Source organism: Panulirus ornatus, chromosome 19 (genome assembly GCF_036320965.1).
Source record: "Panulirus ornatus isolate Po-2019 chromosome 19, ASM3632096v1, whole genome shotgun sequence".
In the NCBI taxonomy this organism is placed as follows: Eukaryota; Metazoa; Arthropoda; class Malacostraca; order Decapoda; family Palinuridae; genus Panulirus; species Panulirus ornatus.
In genome coordinates this window covers 67,817,203-67,844,129 of record NC_092242.1, presented here as the reverse complement: position 1 = coordinate 67,844,129, position 26,927 = coordinate 67,817,203, and the positions used below count along the sequence as shown (strand labels likewise).

General features: G+C 44.0%; 1 protein-coding gene across 5 annotated transcripts in view; it reads left to right on the top strand.

Moving 5' to 3' along the window:
- The window catches only part of LOC139755656 (teneurin-m-like), a 606,211-nt gene that overhangs the window by 256,932 nt on the left and 322,352 nt on the right, over positions 1-26,927 (top strand). For 4 of the 5 annotated variants that reach the window (XM_071674281.1, XM_071674279.1, XM_071674278.1 and 1 more), the window contains one exon: positions 9,143-9,382. The exons of the other annotated variant lie outside the window; for it this stretch is intronic. In XM_071674281.1, coding sequence (XP_071530382.1) covers positions 9,193-9,382 — 190 coding nt within the window. In that variant the 5' untranslated portion in view covers positions 9,143-9,192. The remainder of the gene's footprint in view (positions 1-9,142; positions 9,383-26,927) is intronic. 5 annotated transcript variants of the gene reach the window in all.

Sequence of the window (26,927 nt, the reverse complement as noted above, 5' to 3'; positions counted from 1 at the left end):
GTTTTACAAGTCTTCAAGATGTACAAGATTCATCAATGATACAACGACCCTTACGCACAGAGTTAGATTTTTTTTTCAAGACATTCACGACTGGGTATTGACACGTCTGCTCAAGGCTGACATGCTGAACAGGGCTCCAGGGTATCGCATATCCGGGGTGGGTAGGTGAGGGGGGGGGGGGGGGGGGGGGGGGGCATTCCTTCACGCACGGTTGCCCTTGTTTATTCTGATTGGCGGAGTCCTCGGGACTGGGGGGTCTCCTGATTGACTCTCATTCAGGATTATTGCCAGTACGGAGGAGGGGCGGTGTTACGATCGGTGGGAGGGAGAGGGGAGTGTGTGAGGGGGTAGGATAGTGGGAGAAAATGAGAGAGAGAGAGAGAGAGAGAGAGAGAGAGAGAGAGAGAGAGAGAGAGAGAGAGAGAGAGAGCTGGGGGATTCAGAGGAACGGACATGTTATGAAGATGCGAAGAGGAAGGCGAGAAGTAGATGCCTACATACTTAAGGGAGACACCCGAAAGAAAACCCAGATGGAGGAGGAAATTGAGAAATTGAGATAGGAGGAAAGGAGGACAAACTGAAGGTAAATATATATACACACAGTTATTGAAGCTGTCATTCATCTGATGTGTGCAAACCGTAGGAAGATATAAACACGAAGCTATGGAAGACACTACACCAGCAGAGATCCGTCCACTGACTCCCACTTGGAGGCATAGGGTTACCGAGGGTACACTGATGTTGGTGGTGATGGCTGAGAGATAGATTCATTTCCCCTGCACTGGCCCTACGTCACAGAACCAGCCAAGCAAAAATATAGGACGACACCCAAAGTGGTATAGAACAAATCCCCAGTCACTGCTTGCGGTCGTGAAGTCAAGTTAAACACTTTGTGTCTCTGCGTGGAGGTGGATGAAAAAAATCTTACACACACACACACACACACACACACACACACACACACACACACACACACACAAGAAAGGCCAGTGAGATTAATTGGAGATGATCCGATCCACAGCGTGGTAATTACAGCCCGCGACATGACCATAATTTTATTCTTGCGGCAAATGTAATGGTTGGGTCAGGTAGGAGACAAGTGCCGCTGATGATAAGGAGCATCTGATAGGGCGTTGCCGCGAATAAACAGCATGAGATCGTGACTCAGACACCCTCCGTAACCCTCCTTCTTCCCAGGCGTGTAGTGGAAAGAGGAGTTGGAACCTCCTTGGATGGCTGAACTTCTCATGGCAGTCGCGGTGGAATAGACTTTCCCTCACAGACACACATTCATAAAGGTTTGTGAGGACGTAAGGACATCCTTTGCCCTCGGGACAAGGGAGCAAAGATAAGATATGATTAGAAGAGAAAGGCCAAGAAAGAGGCGACCATAAAGTCTCGTCAGACATCAGAAAGAAACTCGAAAAGAAGAGAGAGGTGCGCCGATCACATTCGGAAAATAAGTCGTCAAAGAAGTGGGAGGATATGTGTGTATGGAGAGAGAGAGAGAGAGAGAGAGAGAGAGAGAGAGAGAGAGAGAGAGAGAGAGAGAGAGAGAGGGGGGGGGGGGGTGAGTAAGTTGAACGCTTCTATTGCCGGCCATCTTCAAACTTAGAAGTTTCAGGTAAGGGGACATTATATCCAAAGTGTTACTTTGGTCGTATTATACCTAAGGATATATATATATATATATATATATATATATATATATATATATATATATATATATATATATATATATATATATATCGCGTGTCTGTAACACTATCTATAGTGCCTGGGAGGCTTCCGTGGCACTGTGCCACTCCAGCGAGCCCCCTGTAGCTTACACAGACGATGTAAACGGTGTTTATAAAGCCCTTGTTCAACTTTACACTCTAATGACACGTAAAGTGGCACAGGAACTTTATATAAGTACTTTGTGCTTATATATAAGTACTTTGCTGCATTCTACTCTTCAGCCTCGCCACCTGTCCTTTGCCACTCTCCCACCACACGACCCTCCCTCGCTCTCCCAGCCACGCGACCCACCCTCACTCTCCCAGCCACGCGACCCACCCTCACTCTCCCAGCCACGCGACCCTCCCTCGCTTCTCCCAACCACACGACCCTCCCTCACTCTGCCAACCACACGACCCTCCCTCACTCTCCCAACCACGCGACCCTCTTCCATTCCGCTGCAACAAGACTCCTTCCTAAATACTCCACCACACGAGCCTCCCTCACTCACCACCACACTACCCTCCTCAACTCCCCCACCACACGACTCTCCTCTCTCTCTCCTACCACACTACTCTCCCCCCACTCCCCTCTCCACACTGCCCTCCCCCTCAACTCTCCCACCACACGGCGACTCCCCCTCACTCCCCCACCATACAACGACCCTCCCCCCTCACTCCCCCACCACACAACGACCCTTCCCCCTCACTCCCCTACCACACGACCTTCCCCCACTCCCCTACAGTCTTGTCAAGGATTCCACGGTCGTTAGGTAGTGCCGAGTTAGCGCTGCCTCGTTACTACCTAATTGCATCAAACACCAGGCGGAGAAATTATTAGTGTGGAAGGGGCTTGTCGGGGCGTGGCTGGGCTGACGAGGGGTAGGCGTGTGTACGGGGCGAGGTGGAGCTGAAGAGGTAGAGGGGATGCGTATGAGCTCGGCGGATGGGAGCCGGTGTGGTTTTGAAAAGGGGAGTGGCAGTGTGGACGAAATGGTTACATTACTCCAGAGGGGAGGGAGTGAGGGAGGGAGTGTTTGGTTAGCGAGAGAGAGAGAGAGAGAGAGAGAGAGAGAGAGAGAGAGAGAGAGAGAGAGAGAGAGAGAGAGAGGGATTGGTGAGTGTGTTATATAGATATTTGGGAAAGAGAGTGAGATAGTTAGGAGGGCACGGTGGGGGTGGGGGGGGGGTAGTGTTATGAGGAGATAGGAATGCCACAAGGGGAGAGTAAGGGCGCTTGAGAGAAACACATTGACGCACTGATGAATGGTGATAAGATAAGAGATAACGTCTGACACCAGGGGGTAGGCGAGGTGAGGTACGGTAAGGTGAAGTGAGATGAGGAAAGGTAAAGGAAAGCTAGTCCACTTGCCCAACATTAAACAAGGATTGTTACCTCACCATTAGCTAGTAGACTACACACACACACACACACACACACACACACACACACACACACACACACACACACACACACACACACACTGTGAATTGTCAGCAGGTATACTAGGTGTTAAGTGGAAGTCACACACTTGCAACACTGTGGCTAGGTGGGGATGGATGGAGGCGGGGCGTGGGGCAGATTGCTGTCAGTCAGTAGCTGGTACCAGCTACTCACCATAGACCGCTAGGCTTTTGACACACCTGGTGTAAAAAAAAAACGGGGGTAGGGTGGGGGACATTTCACACCCCAGGTGCTGATGGGAGGTAATCACACTGGGGTGTCAACACACTGTGTGAACACCAGGTAACCTTTTAACACAGCAGGTGTCAGGTGTGGGCTCGCCTTGAATGAGGTAGTCACATTAACCTGGTGGTTAGCATTTCACCATTGAAGATTAGACTTGTAGGTGATTGATTTCGATGTGGAGGTTAGGCTCTCTCTCTCTCTCTCGCTCTCTCTCTCTCTCTCTCTCTCTCTCTCTCTCTCTCTCTCTCTCTCTCTCTCTCTCTCTCTCTCTCTCTCTCTCTCTCTCTCTCAGCGTAGATGATGTTTACAGAATGGTCAGTAACGTACCAGGTCCCATGGGCGAATTCCTTCTATTTTCCCTGCTGCGCCGCGTGTCTTGTTTTAATACTTACTATGCATAGACCATTTCCAGACATTTGCATAAGATGGAGAGGGAGAAGGAAGCGATAAGATATCTCCTTATAGAATCGAAAACTTTGTAAGGCGATCAGAGTCTGATACAGAGCTGCTCTTTTCTTAGAATTGGAAATGTAGAAACTTTTATAAATTTTTTTTTTTTCTTTCGTATTTGCTATCATATACCTCTGTCTTGGCCGTGCTGAAATGCTTGTAGTTTTTATAAGGTACCAGAATTCAGTTTACGGTGACGAACAGTTTGATTCGATGTGAATGGTTATGTATTCAGGTCCTGTCGTTATAATTGAATGGAAGTGTTTGCAAACACAGGCGTTAAACACACACACACACACACACACACACACACACACACACACACACACACACACACACACACATATATATATATATATATGGTATTAGTATTATGTATTCGTAATATCGTCGGCTCATATGTTTTAACCTGGATTTAGCTCTTGTTACAGCAGGGGATAATCTGACGGATTATCCATCGGATGGTTGATGCTCCTTGATGACGTCATCATTCCGTTTTCATCGGGTGGCAGTTGAAAACATGTATCAGCGACGTTGAACTTTTCAGAGAGATTATTTTTCTCTTTTATTATTAGTGATAACCTTAGCACAGGTTTTGATTGGTTGGTTGGGCCTTACCGCATCATCTGCCAGGGTCATTAAGGCCGTCAACGCTTGTAACTACATCCACCAACCGATCTATTTATAACACCTTCTTCAGGTGGTGGGGATAACACCTTCTTCAGGTGTTGGGGATAACACCTTCTTCAGGTGGTGGGGATAATACCTTCTTCAGGTGGTGGGGATAATCGTTAAGACCACATGTGTACAACACCCTCACCATGCATGTGGCTTGTTAGATAGTTGTGAAGAAAACGGGACGTGTACTGAAGACTTATGATGATGTTAGTGAGGTTTTACTCAAGACTTTATGATTTAATGTTACTAGCGTTTTCATGAAGACTTATTATATAATGTGAATAAGGTTTTAATGAAGACTTATGATTCAATGTTAGTGAGCTTTTAATGAAGACTTATGATCTAGTGTTAAGAGGGTTTTAATGAAGTCTTATGATATAATGTTGATAGAATTTTAATGAAAACTTATGATATAGTGTTAATAGGATTTTAATGAAGACATTATTTAATGTTAAAAGGGTTTTAGTGAAGACATGATGTAATGTTAACATGGTTATGATTAACCTAATGGTTTATATGTTAATAGAGTTTTATTGAAGACTTATAATTTAATGTTGATAAGTTTTGATGAAGACTCATGATTTATATGGTAACAGGGTTTTAAAGAAGACTTAAGATTTTTATGTTAATATGGTTTTGATAGAGACTCAAGATGTAATATAGGTTCAGTACTTTCATAATGTTTCTTATTACGTGTTTCCTTATGAATCATCTTCATGTATATAGCATCGGACACCTTATCATCTATATATTGAAGATGTGTTAAATCGAGGGTGAAGTGACGGTGTGTGTGTTGGAGGATGACGTGAAGAGGCGTTTATTGAGGGAGAAGTGAAGCTGCGTGTGTTGGAGGATTGTCATTCCCTCATGAACGTTGGCGTTTCTAGTTACATCAAACCTTGACTATTTACTCATTTTCACTCTTGTTTGTTTGCCTCCACATTAATGAAACGTTATTTTTGTCAACGATTTGACCTTTAATAACTGACGTAGATCATATTTGTGTACGTATCTTGAACATAACGCTCCGCCGGGAGCTATACGTTACGTGCACTGTGTTACAGTTGTTTGTCCCTACCAACTGTACTAAACATTATTCTACTATAACAGAGTGGTAGGCCTCGATGTGCGCTGGTGGTTGATGGTGCAAGTCTCTCTCTCTCTCTCTCTCTCTCTCTCTCTCTCTCTCTCTCTCTCTCTCTCTCTCTCTCTCTCTCTCATTTATAGTTATCCTCGCCCATCTACCCCTTCTCTTGTCCTTTCCTTCTTCGTGTCTCTTGTTCTCTTTCTTAACATGACTCACACAGTATCTTACACAGTTTCTCACTTCAACACTTCGTTTTTCTCTCCATTTTGATCCGTCTATTTTCTTAGCTTCGTTTTTCCATTCCTGTTTCTTTTCATCCCATTTTTTTTCCCGCGTCTTTTCTCGCTTGACCTTTTTTGTCTTTTCTTCCAGCTCGATTTCTGTGCTTCAACTTTTTTTTTTTTTTACTCCAATTTTGTAGTGTATTTTTATTTTATTCTTTTGCTCTTTTTTTCATGTTTGATCGTAGATACATGTTATATTGCCTTTGGACGTTCCTCGTGTCTGTATATTTCAAGCGTTACTGTCTTCTTTTTTCTTTCTTTCAATCCCTCTTTCTCTTTATTTACATGTCTTCCTCTTACACTGTTTTCCCCCTGACCGTTCTCCCTCCTTTAGTGGTCTTTCCGCCTCCGCTAACATTGCCTACCACTCTTCACTGGCGAAAATAAGTGCAGGACTGGTATGGCCTGATTGAGCTTAACTGAGTTTACCGGCCGACTTGCTCACTAGAGGAGGGTGGCTCCTCTTGTAGGCTCGCGGGGATGTGGGAGGGCCGGAGGGAGGGAGAGAGAGGAAGGAAGGGAGGCAGAAATACACCTTTTGCAGTGTAGCAGTTTTTGGAGGAGGTTCCCCTAATGAGCAGGAGGAAGAGCCGAGGTCTGCTACGTCGAGTATTTGGGATTGTGCTGAGCGAGGAGGAGGAGTCTGCTGGAGCAGGAAGAAGAGGAGGGAGGAGGAGGAGGAGGAGTGGGCAGCAGGTGGTGCTAGTGCTGCCGAAGGAGAGAGATGAACCTACCCGACGTGTTCCGCCGAACCTGTGCTCTTGTGTCGCGTGCGTCCTGCCGCACATCTGAATTATATTTAGCGAGACTCGTCCACTCGCGCTGTCCTTACGAGGAGTTCCTCGCAGTCCTCTCACGTGACTCGTTATCCTACGAGCCATTCTAGGGATTTTGCTCTGTGGCAGTGATACAGCCTTTCCACAGACTGAACGAACTCATTCTTCCCATGGCCTGATATATATATATTTTTTTTCCAATCTAGTCTAAAGGGCAACTGCCTCTAGCCCCCGTAAAGTTGAGATACGTGTAGAGTTATGGTCTTAAGTCTCTGTTCTCGTAGGAATTGTTGCTGGTAGGAAGTCCTGCTGCCGGGGCGACAGTGGAAGTGGGAAAAAGTTACGTCGAGAGAGACCGACCTTGAATTCGAACCATTACCGAACCGGACTTCGTAAAAAAGAGAAAGTTATCGTAAATATATAAAGTTCATTTTATTTTTTCTTGTTAGATTTCCTGCACTGATGCTTCAGTCTTACCCACACTGTTCCTTGTGAGGTAAACAAAACAAAACAAAAAAAATTTAGTCTTAACGACGGTCAAGAAATAGTGTCATAGATTCTTTTTGTTTGGTTTTCCATAAATGTCAACAAGCCAAGTGTAGGGGAGTTTTATTTTTTTTCTTTTTATTGGGGGGGTGGGGGGGGGGGGGGGGGGTTGGTAGAGAAGCGGAAGAAGGGAAAAGGTGTATTTCAACCCTGTGGGTGAGAGATATCGACCCAACCCCAGATGTAAGGAGAGATATATCTGCCACGGGATTTATAGCCTTAAGGAAAAGGCTGGGATTTTATATATTGGCTGGGATTATATATATATATATATATATATATATATATATATATATATATATATATATATATATATATATATATATATGTTTCACTTGACATTAATCTCACGGCAAAGAGGAACAGAATTATAAAGTAAGGTATTCTTATGGTTTACGTTGAATGCATTCTCTATAGCAAAATGTTAGATGGACTTCAGACTTATAAAGATATTATTGGAGTCAAATATTATCTTAATCTACATTCGGAAATATCTTCTAACCTTGATTATATAATATGTTGTGATATATGCTATTTATTCGCATGGTAAAAGCATAAACAAATGTATTGATATCATTCTAGAAAAAAAATTTTTTTGATACTTTGAATTTATTGTAAATAATACCATCAGTGCTTTTTATTATTTTTCCATCTAGAAGGTCAGAAACAAAACGTACCTTTTTCAGAACAGAAAAATAACATTTTTCTTTTATGATATATATTTTTTATGACACCTGCAAGTTAGCAGTGGTACAGTTATCTTTTATCAACAAGTTATTCAAGCACTTTTTCTTGTGTGGGGACAAGAGATTACACAACCACAGTGCACATGAATTAATCAGGCCACAGGTTCTCGCTAATCCCTCTGGATCGTCACGCCTTGTTGTGTGTCTGATTGTCATATCCTAGTGTAAGCTGGATATGGTAGAGTGGATATATCCTGGTGTAGGTATATGTTAAGTTCGTTATATCATAGTATAAGTATGTGGTATTGTATGAGGTAATAAAGTATAAGGTGATGTAAGGTGGAATTATACAAGGTAGGGTGTCTGCTGGAGTGCAGCGGCATCTCTGTGCACACACACACACACACACACACACACACAGTCATAAGATCAAAACCTACTTCACCTACGACGGTAGCGCTCCACGTCCGTCGGGTAATTTCACATGTGCTTATTTCACTAAGTAGACGTTGCCAGACATCACCAGCTTCTTAGCTTGAAAAAGGTCACGATGAAGGACGTTGTCAGCGAACGTACGACTCTGTACTGTACACATCTCTTCTTAGTTACACTTATCTTTAGTTTTAGTTTTCCAAACGAGCTCGCTCGCCGTTACTCGTCGTTCATTACTCCGTAAAGCAAAGGCAAGCCGTTCTTTGTTCACTCTTTCGTCGTTCTCAGCTTATGGGGCCGCCGTTTTGAAGCCTTGACTCGGTGGTCTTATTTCTAGTCTTCACCTTTTTCACTGTGGAGCAGCAAGTGTTGTTTTGAGGTCTTGATTTTCTAACATTTGTGCCTCCTGGTGGGGTTTACGGAGACGTTATGGGTGTGAGGTAGTGTGGGCGGGTGGCTGGCTTGTGTCATAAAGAGGGTGAAGGTGGGTGGAGTGAAGGCTCGTATATGGTGTAAGCTCTGCCGTAGCTAGTCATGAAAATATGTCCCACTTCAGGAGATTCCATACCAATTTCCATCTGTAGGTAGTTTCCATTGCCAGGAATGATCTGTTTGGAAACAAATTCAGCCGTGAAAGGATAAAAAACTACGACCATGAGGCTATAGTCAGTCCTCGTGGGTCTTCGGTGGGTAGTTCGTAACTCCAGGTGTACAGCGGGAGACGAGATACTGAAATGTGTGTCGAGGTTCCCGTAGACTTTAGTGGTGTAATGTCTCGTTTTCTGTTGTTTGCAGGCGGGCTGCTGACGCCGGGGGACGGGTCGGGCGGGGGTCGCAACGACAACATGTCTCGGTTGAACGGTCGTGTGCACAACTCAGGCCCCCAGCACGGCACCTCCGCCCAGTACCAGGCAGTGCCCATCCAGTACCACCAGGGCGCCCCGGTCCAGTACCAAGGCTCTCAGGGACACCCAGACGAATTCGAGCCGTCTTGCTTGGTGAGGACGCCCTCCGGTAACGTGTACATCCCCTCTGGTAAGTGCGCCCTCTTCTTACCTCTGTGGATAGACGTGAGATAAAGCTAGTTCGTCTGACATTCTTTAAGTTCTTAGAGCCACATTCCCCTATGCAAATTAGTTCTTAGGTCTTTTGATATTCAAGGGTGAATCTTCGAAGTCGGTGATTTTAGAACACAAAAACACCATCCCCTCTTGTCGGAAATGTCTTGATTTTTTTTTTTTCATAATAGCCGACACGACACGTGATCCAAAACTTGCCCCTAATCGTTGGCAGCTCAGATGAGAGGAAAAATAATGGTATAGGAAAAAAAAAAAAACGATTATGAGGGAGACTAATCAGAGCTCCTTTGATGCTTGAAGACCTGAGTCTTAAAGGTGGAAAAGGTTATAGGAAGAGGAAGGGACAAAAGAAGGAATAGAATTTCACAGCTTTGCTGTACCGGGAGCAGCGTAGACAAGCGGGAAGTGTCAGTAGGTCTTCATTTATTTATGTTTTCATGATCTTCCTCTGTAGCGACCTGTGACGTGGTGAGGTCGTCATGGTACCCACCATCTACCCGCCTTTAAGATCCAAGCAGGTGTTACCGGGCTCCTCCTCCTCGAAGTAACACCTCGAGTGACAAGTCACCTTCGGCGAGGCTGTATGTTGGGAGTACCGTCACGTCAAAGAACTTCACTCTCATTCCAAAGGAGCCTTGAGGAAGGTCCTAGGGAAATTGCTTCCGGGGGGCGGTAATGATAGGAACATGAAGAATTGAATCCTACCCGTACATGTCACAAACACTCAGCCATGATTCCCGTCTCCTGTGCCTCACATCCTTCAGTCGAAGCGAATTTCGTCTCTCTCTCTCTCTCTCTCTCTCTCTCTCTCTCTCTCTCTCTCTCTCTCTCTCTCTCTCTCTCTCTCTCTCTCTCCCACACACACACATCCACGAGACCTAATCGTCACCCCTCCCAGATTTCTCCTCCCTAATGATGCGCTCCGTCACGCAGCTGTGTTCTCAATATTTTTCCCTCGGCTTTTAATCTTTATCCATACCTGGTGGGCTTCTGCTCCTCCTCCTCCTTCTCCTCCGTTATTTCCACCATGCCGGGAATTATTGATAAAGAATGTACCGGGAGGGGCGGCTCGACAATATTGCCTGTGTCCAATAGCGCAAATTCTAGACATACCCCTCGTGAATTCTTGTAGATCAGGGCGAGGATCTCCTCGTTGCATGCTTCTCTCGTGGGGTGTTGCTGGTGCGATTGCTTTGTTTAAGTGATCTGGCTCAACACTCTTTGAGCGCCTCCTTCAGACGGGAATGAAAGATTGCTCTGATTAGTCACTCTCTCTCTCTCTCTCTCTCTCTCTCTCTCTCTCTCTCTCTCTCTCTCTCTCTCTCTCTCTCCTCCCATGTTTTTCTTCCACAGCTTTTGAGGGGACCTGCATCTTTTTCCAGTCGTTTTCTTAAGGCCAGACCACTCAATCGGACCTTGTGGTCTGTATGTCCGTGTGTGTGAATGTCTATTTATTTGGGTATGGACTTGTGCCTCTAATATGATGATGTATGATTGCTTGTGAGTTTTACACCCTTGAACTCCCTATCACACTTTTTTGTCACATTTTTTCTTTTCTTAAGAGTTCTTTTCATCGCCTATTCTTTCGCGTAAGATATCTCTCCTTTAGTGTCGAGCTATTTCTGCAATTCCTGTGGCCTCTGGTTGATTTCTTCCTCCGTGTGTCAAGGAACGACTCAATATTCTTTTCGTGTTCTTTGCATTCTTATTTTCTGAGTTGGCTCCAGTTATCCGTCAGATGGTCACAAGATAAACAATTTTGTATCGAGGGTTTTCTTGCCAATATTTTCCTCAATTCGCCATTGTTGTTGTGTCTCGTGGATGATTTGCTTGTGGTTGATTTGTTTCTTTTTTTATTTTCAATCTATTGCCCGTTCACGACGCTCGCAAATCGATCGAAATCTCCAGAGTTATGAGTGCGTTTCCCCTTCTTCGTTTGCCCAACAGCTGCACGTCTTTGGCTTCAGTCCTATCCCCGTAGTTCAGGTCTCCTATTTCAGGGACAGCCTCTCTTAATCCATCCGCTGGCCATCTATTTGTCTTGTGTCTCTTAAGTCTCATGAAGTGAGTCGTGACCAAATTGGAGATTCATACTCAAGATTGGGTCTGACTTATGCTGTCGATGTACATTTGTGGACATCTCATTTACCCATATACTTGATGGAGTTTCGTAACATTCAACTAAGAATAGAGTTTGCCTCCAGTGCAAAGTTCTCACGATGTTGCGTTCTACTAATTTGCTGGATACTACGTCATCCCTAACGTCTCTTTCATACGTCTGTTTGTGCATGATTGGGTACGATGAATCCCAGAGTCCTTGCTTCACTTTGCGTTAGACGAAGCGACTTCTATTGAAAGTTTATCTGATGTGTAAGTATGTAGGAATAGGTATGTATGTATGGTATTTTTTATTCTTTGACGCCTGCTTGTTAAAATTTCTAACCTTTGCGAAGTTATGAATGGACGACTGATCCTTTGAGGACAAATCCTCGCTTGGTTCCTTCTTCCGTTCCTGGTGATACAGTAGGGGAGGATTTCCAGCCCCCCTTGAGGACACACAGTATGTTTTTGGACCGATAATTATGAGTCATGATGACATATATTATCCTTTTTCTTGCAGTCATCCTCCATCCTTAACTGTAAACACTAATACTCCATCCCTTCTGGAGACTCTCTTTAAAGGTGTCAGCCATCGTGAGCGAATTCTCTTCATCCAACTCCTCTAGAGACCTCAACTATGTAACCCAACCCCGCGTTTTCTTTTCCTCCCTCCCTCCGTCTTCTGCTTATGTTCTCTGATGACCTCCTTATCTGTTGTCATTCTCGTTGACCCTACTCGACCATCTATTTTGATCTGTTTTAATTTTTACGATTTTGTTTCATCTCATTCTGTTTATTTCAGAGTTTCATTCTTCGTTTCTCCCCTCCAGTCCACTATCCATCTATCCATCACCTCGCATCTTTACTCCCTGTCACCCCTCCCTTCTCTCCTCGACCCCGCCTTTCCTCCCTCCCCCCCCCCCCCCCCCCCCCCCACCTCAACCCTCTCTCTCCTCCGCAATTCAGCATTCCCCCCTCCCCCTCCCCCTCCTCTCCCCACAGCTCACCAATCCCTCCGAACTCCACCACCAACCTCCACACCACTCATCCCCCCCCCCCACCCTCGCATCCCCGACCCAATTCCCTATCCATCCCACCACCACCTCCTCCTCCTCCTCCTCCTCCTCCTCCTCCTCCTCCTCCTCCTCCTAGACCTAGCTGGCATGATAATTTAGTGACACTGCTGGAGTTATATGTCCTTGACCCCCTCTTGGGCAGGAAAATGTGGGAAGAAGTTGGGAGTGGGTGATAAGTGTAGAGATTACTGTGGCCATTAAGTTGTGTGTGTGTGTGTGTGTGTGTGTGTGTGTGTGTGTGTGTGTGTGGGAGGGGGGTGGGCGCTCTCAGTGGTGGCTGCTTTTATGAACCAGTTACCCAGGACGGAGGTATTAACGCCCTGGCTGTTTGTTGGATTAAATTTTCCGCTAATTTGAAATCCGCTTTAATGTCAGACATCTGGGGGCGTTTTTTTTTTTCTTTTAATATGATTTCTTTTTATTATTCTAGCTCTTGTGGCACTGCGGTTTCTTTTTTGGGAGGGGGAAGAGGGGAGGGGTTTTTGCTGAGGTGTGAGGGAAGGGGGGAAGGAAGCGAGGGTATTGAGGTGTGGGGGTGTGGGGGAGGGGGGGAGGAAGGGAGGCTCCTAATGTTCTTATTTATGAGTAAATCATTACAAATGGTCTGGGGGAGGGGGGGGGGGGATGGAAGACATTTGCAGCGATAAACAAGTTATGAATTTTAAGTTCGAGGGAGAAAGTCTGAGCCATGAATCGTGTAGAGAGTCAATCAGCGCCATCTGCGAGACAAAACTTGAACCATTCTTTACAACTTTTGGACGCTAACTCTGCCTCATCTTTATATAGCGTCGCGTATTTTCTCTTAGTACACTGGAACACCACCAACCCCCCCCCCACACCCCCCCACTCCAGTATTTATCCCCCTCCCCCTTTCCCGTCCTCCTCCTCCTCCTCCTCTCAGTTGGGAGAGCTTCCTTCTTCATTATAAAATTGTCATTATATTTGTAGACCGACGATGATCTTCCAGTGTGTGTTCGCTTGTTTGCCCGAGGCAGCTGCTGTTTAATTCTTTTCCCCTTAGGACAGTAGCTGCTGTTTTCCTGGGGCAGCAGCAGCTTTTGTCCAAGGGCAACAGCTAATTTTCTGGTGCAGCCGTTAATTTACTAGAGCAGAAGCTGCTGTCGTAGTGAAGTAGCTGTTTAAGCCTTGGGACAGCAGCTATTTTCCTGAGGCAGCGGCTATTATTTTCTCAGTGCAGCAGCTATTTATTCCTTGGGGCAGCAGCTATTTTCCTGGCGCCGCAGCTATTCATTCCTTGGGGCAGCGGCTATTTTCCTGAGGCAGCAGCTATTTTCCTGAGGCAGCGGCTATTTTCTTAAGGCAGCGGCTATTTTCCTGAGGCAGTGGCTAAATCATGTTTGTTTAAGCTGGTGTGATTGGGAACTCAACATCCACGGGAGTCGTCCATATTTCCACTGTTATATGTGATGCACCAGCCTGTGACTCGCATCATTTCCATCCAATAATGCCATCGTCCCCCCTTTTTATGTGTGTGTGTGTGCTTACATGTTTTATTATACATGTATACATATTGTATGAATTATTTGAAAAAAATTTCGTCATATAAAACGGTTGTTGTATATTTTTCATTAATCCGCTCTGGATGGTCTTTTAATGTTTGTGATATGATGGTGAAAAGCTAATTATCTCTCTAAATGTTTATATATATATATATATATATATATATATATATATATATATATATATATATATATATATATATGTATATGTGTGTGTGTGTGTGTTTGTGTGTGTGTGTTACCATAGTCCACTTTCATGAGCCTACACCCCGAGTGGAAAGTCACCTTCGACGAGGTTGTCAGTGGGAGAATATAAGTACAGTCCCATCAACGAATGTCTCAGTCCCCCAAAGAGCCTATCACTTTCCTGCTGCTGACTGGAGCGCATCCTTGAAGCTCCAGGAGGCCCCTAGAATGGGTCGTGGGGTTTTATAACGTTTTGGATGAGGAGTTGTGGTTTGGCTGCATTGTATATGACAACGAGAGGGTGAATATAAGCGAATGAGGCTGCATACCTTCATCTGTTGTTATTAAGAATTTTTGGTCGAAATCTTTGGACAACCTCATCGATGAAACTTCTCACTCCAACGGAGCCCAACACTCTCCTGATACTGATTGGATCGCGACTTTTGAAGCCATATAAAAGGGGCTCCAGTGAGAGTCAGAAAGACGTGTGGTTGTGGGTGAATTTTGACTTACATGGCCGACAAGACTGTACTGAAATGGCTTGGATATACAGAGAGGAGGAGGAGGAGGAAGAAATATTGACTACTAGTTAGGAGGAAGCGACCGAGAGAGGAATAGAAGGATGGAGGGAAGGAGGATTTGGGATATCGGGGCCTAAGCACTCAGGAGCGCGAATAGTTTTCATTGGAAAAAATGAATTGCATCGATGTGGTACATGAGGGGCGACGTGCTGTCAGTGGGCTGAACGTGAAGCGGTCAGAGTTCACCGTGGTGTTTACTGTGGGGGCTTGGCTGCATATGGTTGGCTTTGGTTCTGGAAGAAGGTAACATGTCAGAGAGCGATTGTATGTGTATAAATGAGGCCATCGTGTGTTTACTCCTGACACCTACCTCACTAAAACGGGAAAGGAAGTTAGGTTTAAATCACCCATCTTTACAACACTACAAACACCATTCCAACTTATTCCAAGAACCTTTATGCCCACGAGGCTACTACTATAACTATTCTCTGTCTATCCACTCTCTGCACATAGACACACACACGCACATCATAACACTTTATGACCTGTAGTCCCGGCCGGTGGACGTGGCCAGCTTCCTGAGTGCTGCAGGAGCCTCAAAAGGATAGAAGGGATTCTTGGGGCAGGAGGTGTGAAATATATACACAACACTATAATGTTACATTGATGAACGATCATGAAAAAGCGAAAGAAAATATCTGGGAACTCCGCATGTTTCCGTCACGCACCAAGACCCTTTCCAGCACATACGAAGATGGAGAAGGTCAAGTCAGGTCACATGGCCCTTTATATGACTTGAAATGAATCGTGTACCTCATCTGATCTTTTTGTAATGGGGTTAGATGTCTCTCCCTCATCTCTCTCTCTCTCCACCCACCCAGACCCGTTAGTGCCATGACCTATAACCCTGAAAGGCTTTTCGAGCAGCGCTCGTTAGCTAGGGGTCATGTTACCCCCCCCCCCCCAACCACCACCACCACCACCATAATGGACCAAGGAAATGTCTTCTTTGCGTGAAGATCTGGCTCAGACATCTACCTGCCACTGTGGTGTTAGGATGGTGGTGGCGGCGGTGATGGTGGTACACACAGACAGTAACCCCCTTTGCTTGTGTCCGCATCTGCCACTTTGTCTCGAGATGAGTTGTCAACAGTCATGACGTCTTCTCAGGCGGGTGTTTTGCCACCTTGATTGCCATTTTCATTCTTAAATGTATTCCTGACGTGTTTTAGAGTTAAGTGCATGTGTCACCTTGTCTCACGTCTTGGGTTGGCGTAAATCTCTTTTAAACTTACTTTGTTTAGCCGTTATATATATATATATATATATATATATATATATATATATATATATATATATATATATATATATATATATATATACGTGAGCAGATCTCGCACCGGCTCTGCACTGCAGTCTGAGAAATACTATATATAAGTCACCCTAACGAAAATAAATGAGGTTTTCTCTAAATGTCAGTTTTCCCTTTCAAACGCAAACTCCTCGCAGCTGAATAGCTTTTTAAAATGAAGCGTTTTAGAACGCTGCTTTCAGGCCGAGTGTAAGAGGCGCGGAAACAGTTGTTATTCTGGAGGGGAAGGCGAGAGCATTCGTGAGCGTAATGCAGTGGACGCCTATTGAAGGCCTTGCTCATAAACAGAGTCAATAAGTCATGCAGTAAGTTTATTTATTCATATATTTATCTAATTGTGGATGCAGCAGGTAATCTCCATTCGATGTTGATCTACAGTATTGCCCTCCTCTTTTTTTTTTTTTTTCAAATCGCTATCCTTCCGTTGAAAGAGATGCTTTGTTATTTGTTTAACATTTACGTCCCTAATTTGCCTGAATCGGAAAATATCCCTCGATCAGTATTGACGTAAAAAGAGCTCTGTGAACAGCAAATATTTCATGCTTGTTGACCTTCCAAATGTTTTGAGTTCGCGGAGTCTCGGAAACTGTGTTGAACCTTTCAGCAACTCAGCTTCAGTCGGGTCGAAACTCGCGTCACCACTCAATGTGGATTGTTGCCACTGAGCACATGACCGAAAATGTTGATGGCTCATATTGAGTCCATAATATGAATTGCTTATTAGCCAAGTTAAGCGACTGATTTGTGCATGATTGTAGATGTAGTTATGACGTGATGTTTGGCTGGTGTATTGATGCGCGTGTTGGTATTTCGTGTCGCTGATCGTTAGGTGTGTGGCTGTGACCTAGTGAACAGTTGATGCAGTTATTGTCTGTGGTGTGTGTGTGTGTGTGTGTGTGTGTGTGAACTGGTCTTTTTGTTGTCAGTTGATGGTTGATGATGTATTACTGATGGTTGATGTATTTCGGTGAACGATTGTTTGGTTAGTTATCTGTGGCGTTCTTGGGTAGTGCATGGTTGTTTATACTGAGGTTGCGAGTTGGTATATACATTTTTTTCCTCAGATGTGTCTGCAGTTTGCAGATGCTACCTGGCAAGTTGAAGGTCTGACTCTAAAAGCTGATGTATGGTTGATTTGTGGTGTAGTTGAGACCCGATGTTTGGTTGGTCATGGGTAAAGTTGTGAAAGAGCTTCTTGGTAGTTTGGTATGATTGCAAGCTGTTGTTTTTGTTGGTTGTGGGTGAGGTTTTGCTGGTCAGCGATTATGTTTGGGTGGAGTTTTGAGCTAGTTAGTAGCAGCTGGTTTGGAGCGCAGCTGTGAACTGCTGTGTTGTTTGGTTAATGGCCGAAGTTGTAAACGAGCGGATGGTTCTGTTTACAGACGTTGGCTGTCGATTGTGTGGTAACGAGTTGCGTAACGAGGTGTTTGATTGGTTACTGTTGTAGTTGAAAATTCATAAGTGGTCGGTTACGGTATGACGTCAACACAAGTTTTAACTTTAGCAATCACGTGGTTACCATTATCGTTGTTGTTGTTGTTGTTGTTGTTCCCTAAGCGATACGTCTTGTACGGAGAGCTGGAAAACTTTGGGAAATATGAACATCACTTCTAGTCCACTTCTCGAAAATGCTCACCAAGCCAGACATTTCTAATACCTGGATCTGATGGAATGTCTTCGTGGCAACGCATATTCGGCGGCTGGGTTCCACGATCCACTGCAGACGTGATGCAGTTGAATGAACAGCATTGTACGTACGAGAGATGCGCTACGTGTCGTGGCGTCGTGATGTATCACAATATGGCATGTATTCATGCGTCAGTGAGGGTTGTATTTACTCAATGAATTATTGGATATAACATTAGCAACTGGACTAGAGTTACATCTTCTGAAGCCTTCGAGCTTGTTTTTATGCGAATGAACTGCGTCGGTTCGAACTACTGCTTCGAGCTTTTTGTTCGTGTGAGTCGACGTCGGCTCGTCTCTTCGTCATTTGTTACGGAGATCTGGAGGGATCAGAGCCTCAAACACTGTCAATTACCCGTGTTATTACCATATGTTTGTGCTTAGGATGATCCATCGCCACCATCATCATAAGTCAGTGGTGTAAGTGTTTCTCTTTGTTTATTTTGGAATTGATTGGTGGTAATCGTAAGTTTGGTTCGAAAGCTTCACTGTTTTTTTTTTTTTTCCACGCGAGCAGCCATCTTTTAATCAGTTGTTGGTACAGTAGAGAAGATGTATCATCATCTTGACCCAACAGCTCCTCGTGTTTGTCTTCCTGATTGTCTTGCTACTTGAGTACCTGTTTGTCTTCGTGTTGTGGATTCAACATCATGCTACAGCCGAGTGATCTATGGATGTTTACCTTAGCTTCTTTGAATCAACACCATTCCACTCCTCCACCCGTCACCAGCCCTGCTACCCTCCACCTTATTTGTTTATCATATTTATAAAGGAAAACGTGTTTTTTTTTTTATGTGTTGTAGTATCATTCTTATTGTTTTTCCTTCTTCCTTAATTATGTTGTCAATATTTTTTTGGGAGGTGGGATTTGGTACATATTGACGGAACATAGTATATTAATAGGATCGAGGAATTCCTGGACGGTGGAGTGCGTCTGTGTGGGTGTACCTCCGGGCCACATCCCAAGGGATGAGGGACGCACAGTGCGATAGGGGGAGTTAGGCGGAATATGGTAGCGAGGTGGAGTTTGCTTGGAATGGAAGGAGGGATACGAGGTGGAGTGTAAGGGGGGGAAGGGATGGAAGTTAGGTGGTGGACAAGAGAGCGGGAGTTCTGATGTGATGGGAGAAAATAAAGATCGTCAGTTTCTGCAGCAGGAAGCACTGGTACAGGCCAGTAAGTCTTCACTTCCCATTTTCGACCTTGTCCATTTTCATTACTTTCTCTGTTTTAACAATATATGATTTTTTTTTCTTTTGTGTTGGTATCGTTGCTGTGTCCTACCAGTAAGTGCAGCTTCAGGATCGTGAAAATTGCAGGACTTCAGGTCTTGCGTATTTTCCTAGTGGGGACGATGTCCTAACGATTTTAACACTTGGTCAGTCACTGGATATGATACAACACTTCCTCCTACTAGCCACTTGCATAAAACACTCTAATTTTTTTGTCAATAATGTTTACTGTAAACATTGTTAACGCTTACGCATGTTATGTATTAGATTGTTATTTTACTGCTCTGCTGGTGACTTGGTACAAGCGTAATCGATCGCATATGTTGAGTGTTTTGTTAACAAGAGGTGATATTGGGTGGGGGTTTTTGGAGTCCTGTCGAATGCGATGGTCTGGGACGCTGTCGTTCCAGCTTGGGTGTTTTACATCACTTTACACTCCCCCACAATAGCTTTTCTTTTGAGTTGAATTACCTACGGTCTTTCTTTTTTTTCTGATTTATTGGGCCGCCTTGTTCAAAGCTGAGAGAGAGAGAGAGAGAGAGAGAGAGAGAGAGAGAGAGAGAGAGAGAGAGAGAGAGAGAGTATGTTTGGTAGGGTGCGTTGTGTGCGTGAGTGTGGGACGGGAGTGGGGAGGGACTTGGTGAGTGGGAGAAGTATTGATGGGAGATGAATGTTACAGTGTGGCAGAGAGAGAGAGGGGAGTAGAAGCGTCGCGAGTTGACAATAGAAGCATTGCGAGTTGACTGGGCGGCAGAATGGGAGTTTGGAATGACTGTGGGAGGCGACATATGGGAGGCTATTATATGGTGTTGTGGGAGAGGAGGGTGGGAATCCTTGTTTCATCTGTTGGAGAAGGTAAAAAGGAGGAAGGTGGCTTAGTTCACGTGTGGGTGGAAGAAGGATTCTTGCGTATGTTGGAGGTGGATAGATTCCACTTTACGCGACAAAAGTTTAGAGGAAGGGCATGTGTGTGTGTGTGTGTGTGGGTGGGAGATGGGTTTAGACAGGAAGGGAGCGTTCTGTGTGGGAAGAGGATTAGAGTGTGAGTGTGTGTAGGAGGAGAATTAGAGTATAGGTGTGGTTTGTGGGAGATGAATGGGTGTAGAGTGTGGGTGTAGTGTGAGAGGAGAGGATAAGTGTGTGTGTGTGTGTGTGTGTGTGTGTGTGTGTGTGTGTGTGTGTAGTATATTGAAAGAAGTTGTGGTGGATGGGACAAGAGTGAGTGAAATCAGTATCATGGATTACTGCCGTAACTGACACTGAAACTTACAAACGCAAGTAGCCATGAAATTAAGGCTGAATGAAAATAGAACAGGAGTGCAAGGAACAAAGACATTATTAAATCTCTCGACTTATGGAAACGAATTTATTATATAAAAAACTCAATTTTGAATTATCAAATCCGTATTTTTAATTATTTTTTTTTCAAATTCGTTCCTTGTTTTATGAAACTTGTAGCTAAAAATGACATTGTTTTTATGGTGGAATTACCTTCGCACATTCATTCTAGATTAACTTTTTTCATATCAAAATTTAATTAAATTTCTTGCACTGAGAATGCCATTAACATTTTACAGCACTCCGAAGACTGGGAAAAGAAAATGATTGACGAATATTGAATAAATCAATATTCGCAGTTAAAAGAAAAGAATATTGCGAACAACTGTTTGTATTATTTACTTTTATGGCGAAATGCAGATTATTAGAAGCGTTTTTACCAACAGTTGTAGTAGACATTGATTAAGACAATAGATACTGCTATCACTGCATACTGGCAGTGGCTTATAGCTAAACAGCAGAGCAAGCAAACGGGATCTACAAGCGTTACAGGGAATTTAACTTGATAGAAAATGCGTTTGGAATGGATAGTGATAATGGAGTAAACCTTTATACCTCAATGCCACTGTGGGGACCCGTGATCGCGACCACGGTGAGGCTAAGGGTGTGCGCAACAGCTTAACTGCCTCTTCGCTTGTTGACGACATCGCCTCCATGTTGTACGAATCCCTCGGTGGTCGATGATTTAGATGGTCGAGGTTGAATGTGGAGAAGGATTTGCTGATCAAGTTGCCGAGGAAGTAGGTGATGTGTGTGGATTGTTTTGCAGTTGCCCCTCATACCCCTTGATCCGTTTTGACTCAATAAACAAATCAAACAGCCTCCTTGTCTTGGGGTGTGGGGGTCTGAAAACCCGTTTTCTAAAGTGACACTGGACGAATAAGCGTATTTTCTTCCACCGTAAACTTTCCTGAAGAATTTAAAGTAGGAGAAATGGGTATAGCCTTACTAATCTGAATCTTTCTCAGTGTTTCGTATTTTTTGTTTTTATGGGATCTCGACTAACGTGTGCCTTCTATGTGTGAGATTAGCCCGGCTGGTGTCTTGAAGTCTTACATATAGAATATCACCCACTGTTAACAGGGCCGTTGTGGCTTCTTATCCTCATTCCCGTTGCACCACAACTTCACCGCATTATTGATCGTGAAATTCCCTCTGGTGCGTTGTGTAAAAAGATACAGTAAATGTTTCAGATTAGACAGTAGGTATTTAAGAACATCATTAGCATTGTTCTCAGAGGATAGAGTCTCTCTCTCTCTCTCTCTCTCTCTCTCTCTCTCTCTCTCTCTCTCTCTCTCTCTCTCTCTCTCTCTCTCTCTCGCTTTGTTGTTCGTTCTGATTGGTTATTAGCTCTGTTTTTTTTTTTTTATAATGCTTTCCCTCTCTTAGAGGGTTCGTTCATTAGTCTCGACCTGGTCTTGATAACGGATTCGAGACAGCCAGCTATTCAACTCATCCTCGCTCCCTCTGGGTAAGATGAGGCCACACCACGCGACTGCTTTGTACGTACACAGGCGCAGGCATCTTGTTATGTGGAATACACATCAGGCAGGGTGTGCGGGGTTCTGCGTGCTGCGGCTTCCAACAGCTTGGTCGACCAGTGACGCAAACCAGTAGCCTGGGCCATGCCCAAGCTCTTAGGTTGAAGACCTCACCACGAAGACCTCACCAGGTACTCATCATCTGTGGCGAAATCTTCGAGGGGGGGTCTTCTTACCCCCACAGCCCTGGCTGTGGAGGCAGATTGTTGGATTGGATCGTTGCTCGACCAAGCTGTTGGCATCCGCATCACGCAGACCCACACAGTCAATCCCACAAAATAAAGGAAAAAAGAATCATTGGTCACTTTTAAGATTATTATTATGAGTCCTTCACACCTTATGTTATAAAGCTCAAACCTTCATCTTATAGACTTGAAGTTCGAGTATTATTGGACTGTTGTAATACCTTTACTTTCCTGTTTCTTATTAATCTAAAAATCTTACTGAACACCAAGTTAGATGGAAGCAGTTGAGAAGTGATTTTTATAAAGCCTTGGGAAAGAAAAAGGGATCGCTCTGTTGTCTTGTGTCCCGTATATTTTTTTTCGTTTTAAATTATACTCTCAGAAAAATTTGAACCTTCGGAAAGTTTGATGAAAAGGACGAGGGGGAAAAAATAGTGTCAGACGCAGAAATGGGAGGGTGTCGAGTGGTATGACACAAGAACATTTAGACTTGTTTACGTTCCTGTCCCCTTGTATGTTAGAGTAATTGGTGGTGATTCAGGTCCTCCACCACAGAGAGAGAATTTCTAGGAAGTAATTATTTACATCTAATCTCGTCATCATCATCATCTTCAGGTAATTCATTCTCTCGGAGAAGTAATGCTAGAAGTAATATTGTTGTTGTTGTTGTTGTGGGTCATCGTACAATGAATGGCATCATTTGCAAGATTTCTCTGATAGTGATAATAACTAGACAGTCGTTTATAGGTCGGGTGTAACACGTAGACCACCGTTGTCTTATAGTGCCACACAGTATTTTTCTTTCTTATAAACTCTCTTGTAAACCAGTGATGAAAACAGACCTTTGAATCAAGAAAATAGAAATACGAATCTTCGAAACAAAACTAGGGAGAGGGATCTTCGAATCAGAAATATGAAGCGTTTCATGTTATATAGAGACGCCGCTTAACCGTCTCTATATGCAAATTTGAAAAATGTAAAAGTATGGCTGTTGTTGCGTTTTAATCAGAAAGGTATAGTCTGCAAGCTGGTAAGGTCTAAGAAAGTAAAGACGTTATGGATCGGTAGTCTCAAATCACCTGTCCTAGTGCAGTTTTTGAGACATCTTCCAAAAGAGTATTAAAGATTTTGGGCCGCAAGACGGCGTAGTATGGGGGAAGGGAGGAAGAGGAGCCCCAGCTAGCTAGCCACGTACCAAGCATTCGTCACAGATGATTATCTGTATGAAATGATTTAATGGTCAGGATACCATAAAAGGGTTTTATGAAGATTGGAAAAGAGGAAGGTTAAGAATAAGAAACGGAAAGGGAGGAAGACATATAAACATACAAGTTAACAGAGAGAGAGCGGGAACAACGCCTAATTTCGTGAAGAAATTGAAAACGATGTATTATTTCTTGATGTCGAAATTTATTCATATGTTCGGCGGGTAAGATAGCTTCTCAGAGTTTTCTGAGAATATATTAAGATATCTTATGAATTTCCCCTTTAACCTGTTGTAGCTTCTAAGCCTGTCTTTGAAATGGGTTTCTTTTGAGACGTAATTATACAGAACTTTGGCCTTCCCGGTCTGATTATTTTTCCTTAACAGTTTTAGAGGTACCTAAAACCGTAAGAAAATATACTTACGTCAGGTAACTTTATATTGCATTTGATATAATCGTTGCAGCAATGACTTGCGAAACAAATTCGTCTTTCGTAATTTAGCGTACCCCACTGTGTGTGGAGAGTGTGACAAAAGTATTGTACGAGTCTCGAAAAGAATAAAGTACTAACTGACGCAGACATGAATATAGAGATGGACTGGACATCCGACATGATGAATTACGAAGGCGACTCGATCCGTTTTATGATATGAATGATTTTCTTTCGTTTTTTTCTTATAAAGTCTAAAAGGCACCAGTCACAGAGGTGCTATTGAAGGCCGTGCTTCACGTGAAGTACAAAAAGAGAAGGAAGAACCTTAGTTCGTGAGGAAGTGAGGGATACCCTTGCCTTTGTAAAAAAAAAAAAAAAGGGGGGGGGGGAATAGATTGAAGCAATTTGGAGAAAGACATGGGAAGGTAAAGAATGACATCCAACATCTTTAAAAAAAATCGCAAGTTCGGAAGTTTTTTTTTCTTCATAAGACGAGATAGTAAAAGGCAGCATATATACTTGACGTCTTAAGAGGAGGAAGAGGAGGGTTGGAGAAGGTGTGTGAGGAGAGATGAAAGAGGGAGGTTTGTGAGGTGCAGTGTATCAGAGGTGCAGGTGTGGGCCGAGTGAGTGGAGAGGGTTGCTGAGGTAAAAGCTGCCAAGGGCAGGCCTCCGCGCGTGTGGGATGGTGCATGCACACATACGGGAACGGCTTGTCTGTTCTTCAGACTGGCGAGGTTGCGTTACGTACACGAAGGCTAAATCTATTGTTCATAGTCTGGATGGCATGTTTTAACTTGCTGGTGGAGACGCATGATAGAAGAGAGAAAATATAACCAGAATATCTGCCATTTTGATCCATGAGGATAATGACGAGGGGATGATATTTGAACGGTAGGGGGGGAACTGTGTGTATGGTCAAGACATTTCTCCGTTCTTTTCCCCTTCACCAGACAGCCATTTTTTCTGTCTCGATTATCAAGTGTTTAAACGTCGGTTCAGTGGCTTGGTGCGTGACTGTGACGTCACCTACCGTTTAAGTTAACAGAACTTCAACAAGGACCCGATTGACGCTCAGAACCTCAAAACAGACACATTCGTCCTTCTGAGCTTCAGCGAAGACCCGTAAGTCCTGTCATATGCAGCCATTTGAACGTTAGTTACATTCAGTGGAGCAGATGTATAAAATCCTAAGTGTAATTGTGCTATTGTATAATTACTGTGAAGCTTAGTCATTAAACGTTTAAACTGAAGACTTGGTAAGATACAGCGCTCTGAAGCAAGAACACTCATGTTCGTAAAACACTTACAGACTCGCTTGAGCTGTACATCTGTGTAGGCAATTTTTGACGCGACGGGTTTTGTCTTCTATCATCGACAGCACTCGCGCAAATTACTTACGTTAACGAGAACGGAGATTTTGACACTTAAAAGATATCAAGCGCAACACAAAACCTTAGTTCAGGAGTTTGAAAATATGGTCTGCAATACTCGGAATGCTATCATCAACACTCGGAAAGTTGAGTGCATTCAAATGTTTGTTAGAACACTTTTGATGTTAGCTACTACAGCTGTAACACTAATTGAACGTTTGCCAGAACACCTCTAACGTTAACTAGTACAGTTAGAACACTTCACTGCAGCACTTATAAACCCTGCAAACGTTTTGTGTCACTTAAAACGTTGAAATACGACATATGGAACGTTAAGACTGCAGCATATCCCTCTCAGTGTACATTACATTTGATCACACTTTTAAAGATGGGACGCTTAGAACTCTCTGAACCACGTTGCTTTTAGAACGCATCCCCATGACGTAAGGGGATGCTTATCTTCAATTTCACCTTGGATGACTCCTTTGACGTCTCTATAAACATTAGAGTCAAATACTTGAGATGATTTCCGTTTTTCGTTGCAGATTTTTCAGTCGCGTCTTTCCTCCTGGCGTCAGAAAGTTACCTTTGGTTACTGATGGTGTTTCCGGTGGTTAGTGAGCGTCAGGCTCGTATGGCCTCGATGTGGGCGAGTGTTTGAGAGGAAGAACTAATGATCTCAAGAGCGCAAACGCTCGCGTGAGGTCCATACGTATACGTTTGTGTGTGTGTGTGTGTGTGTGTGTTGGGGAGTGAAGTACCTGCTCCTAATGAGGAGTGGTCGGGGAAGAGAGTGTTCGAAAACAAGGAGGGGTATGGCCTCTGTTCCAAAACAAAGTGGTAAATGGACTCTGTTGTAGATCATAGAGGTAAATACGCTCTTAAGGTAAGGAGGGAAACGTTCTATAGGTGTCCTAGTCTGTCATGGTGATAGTGTTACTGGAGAGTATATGATATTGGTAGACGCACCTAACTAGTGTTGTGAGGCGGAGATGGAGAAGACTCTGGAATGGGATGTCGTCTCTACTAGTAACTGATTCCAGTAGTGACTACCTCCAGCTCCTGGTTTGCGCTGGAGGTCTTTCCTATGGTGTTCAGGTTCTTTGCGTTGATTGGGGCATTTGGATCTAGTATGTTGGGGTGATTAATACACACATATGTGCAAGCGCACATGCTCGAACACTCACATCAATCCAACATCGTTTGTTGTATGATAGATTGAGAGAGAAGAGCGGTTCAAACAAGGAGACTCCGTCCTTTCCCTACGATAAAAGCGACGTAGTTTATCAACAAGCACCCATAGAAGGGCCATATGCATGTTGATATTGATACTGGACAGGGCATCATCTTCGCATGAAGGAAGTCCAAGTGTTCAGGTTAATTCTTCTGAGGAGATGTAACTGGAAGCACTATAATCGCAGTGATCACGATAGTCGATACGTCGAAGGCCCAACCCGTCAACTAAGTAACAAGCATTTCATCACCGTTTGGCGTAGACTTTTCTTCCTTCAGATCGCCTAGCCTCCCAGTCTACCTTCCAGCCCAAATTCCTCCAGACTCAGCACATGAATTTGAAGTCTACAAGAAGTTCTACCCCGTACCAGTCAAAGCCACCCGGTCCATCCATCATCGGTGCCTCTTTCCAGCAATCTAAGTGCGCCCCTTGACAGAAAGACTAAATGTTTCTCCAATACCGAAGTCATCCAGCCCACAGTCTCCGAGTGAGTTACGGC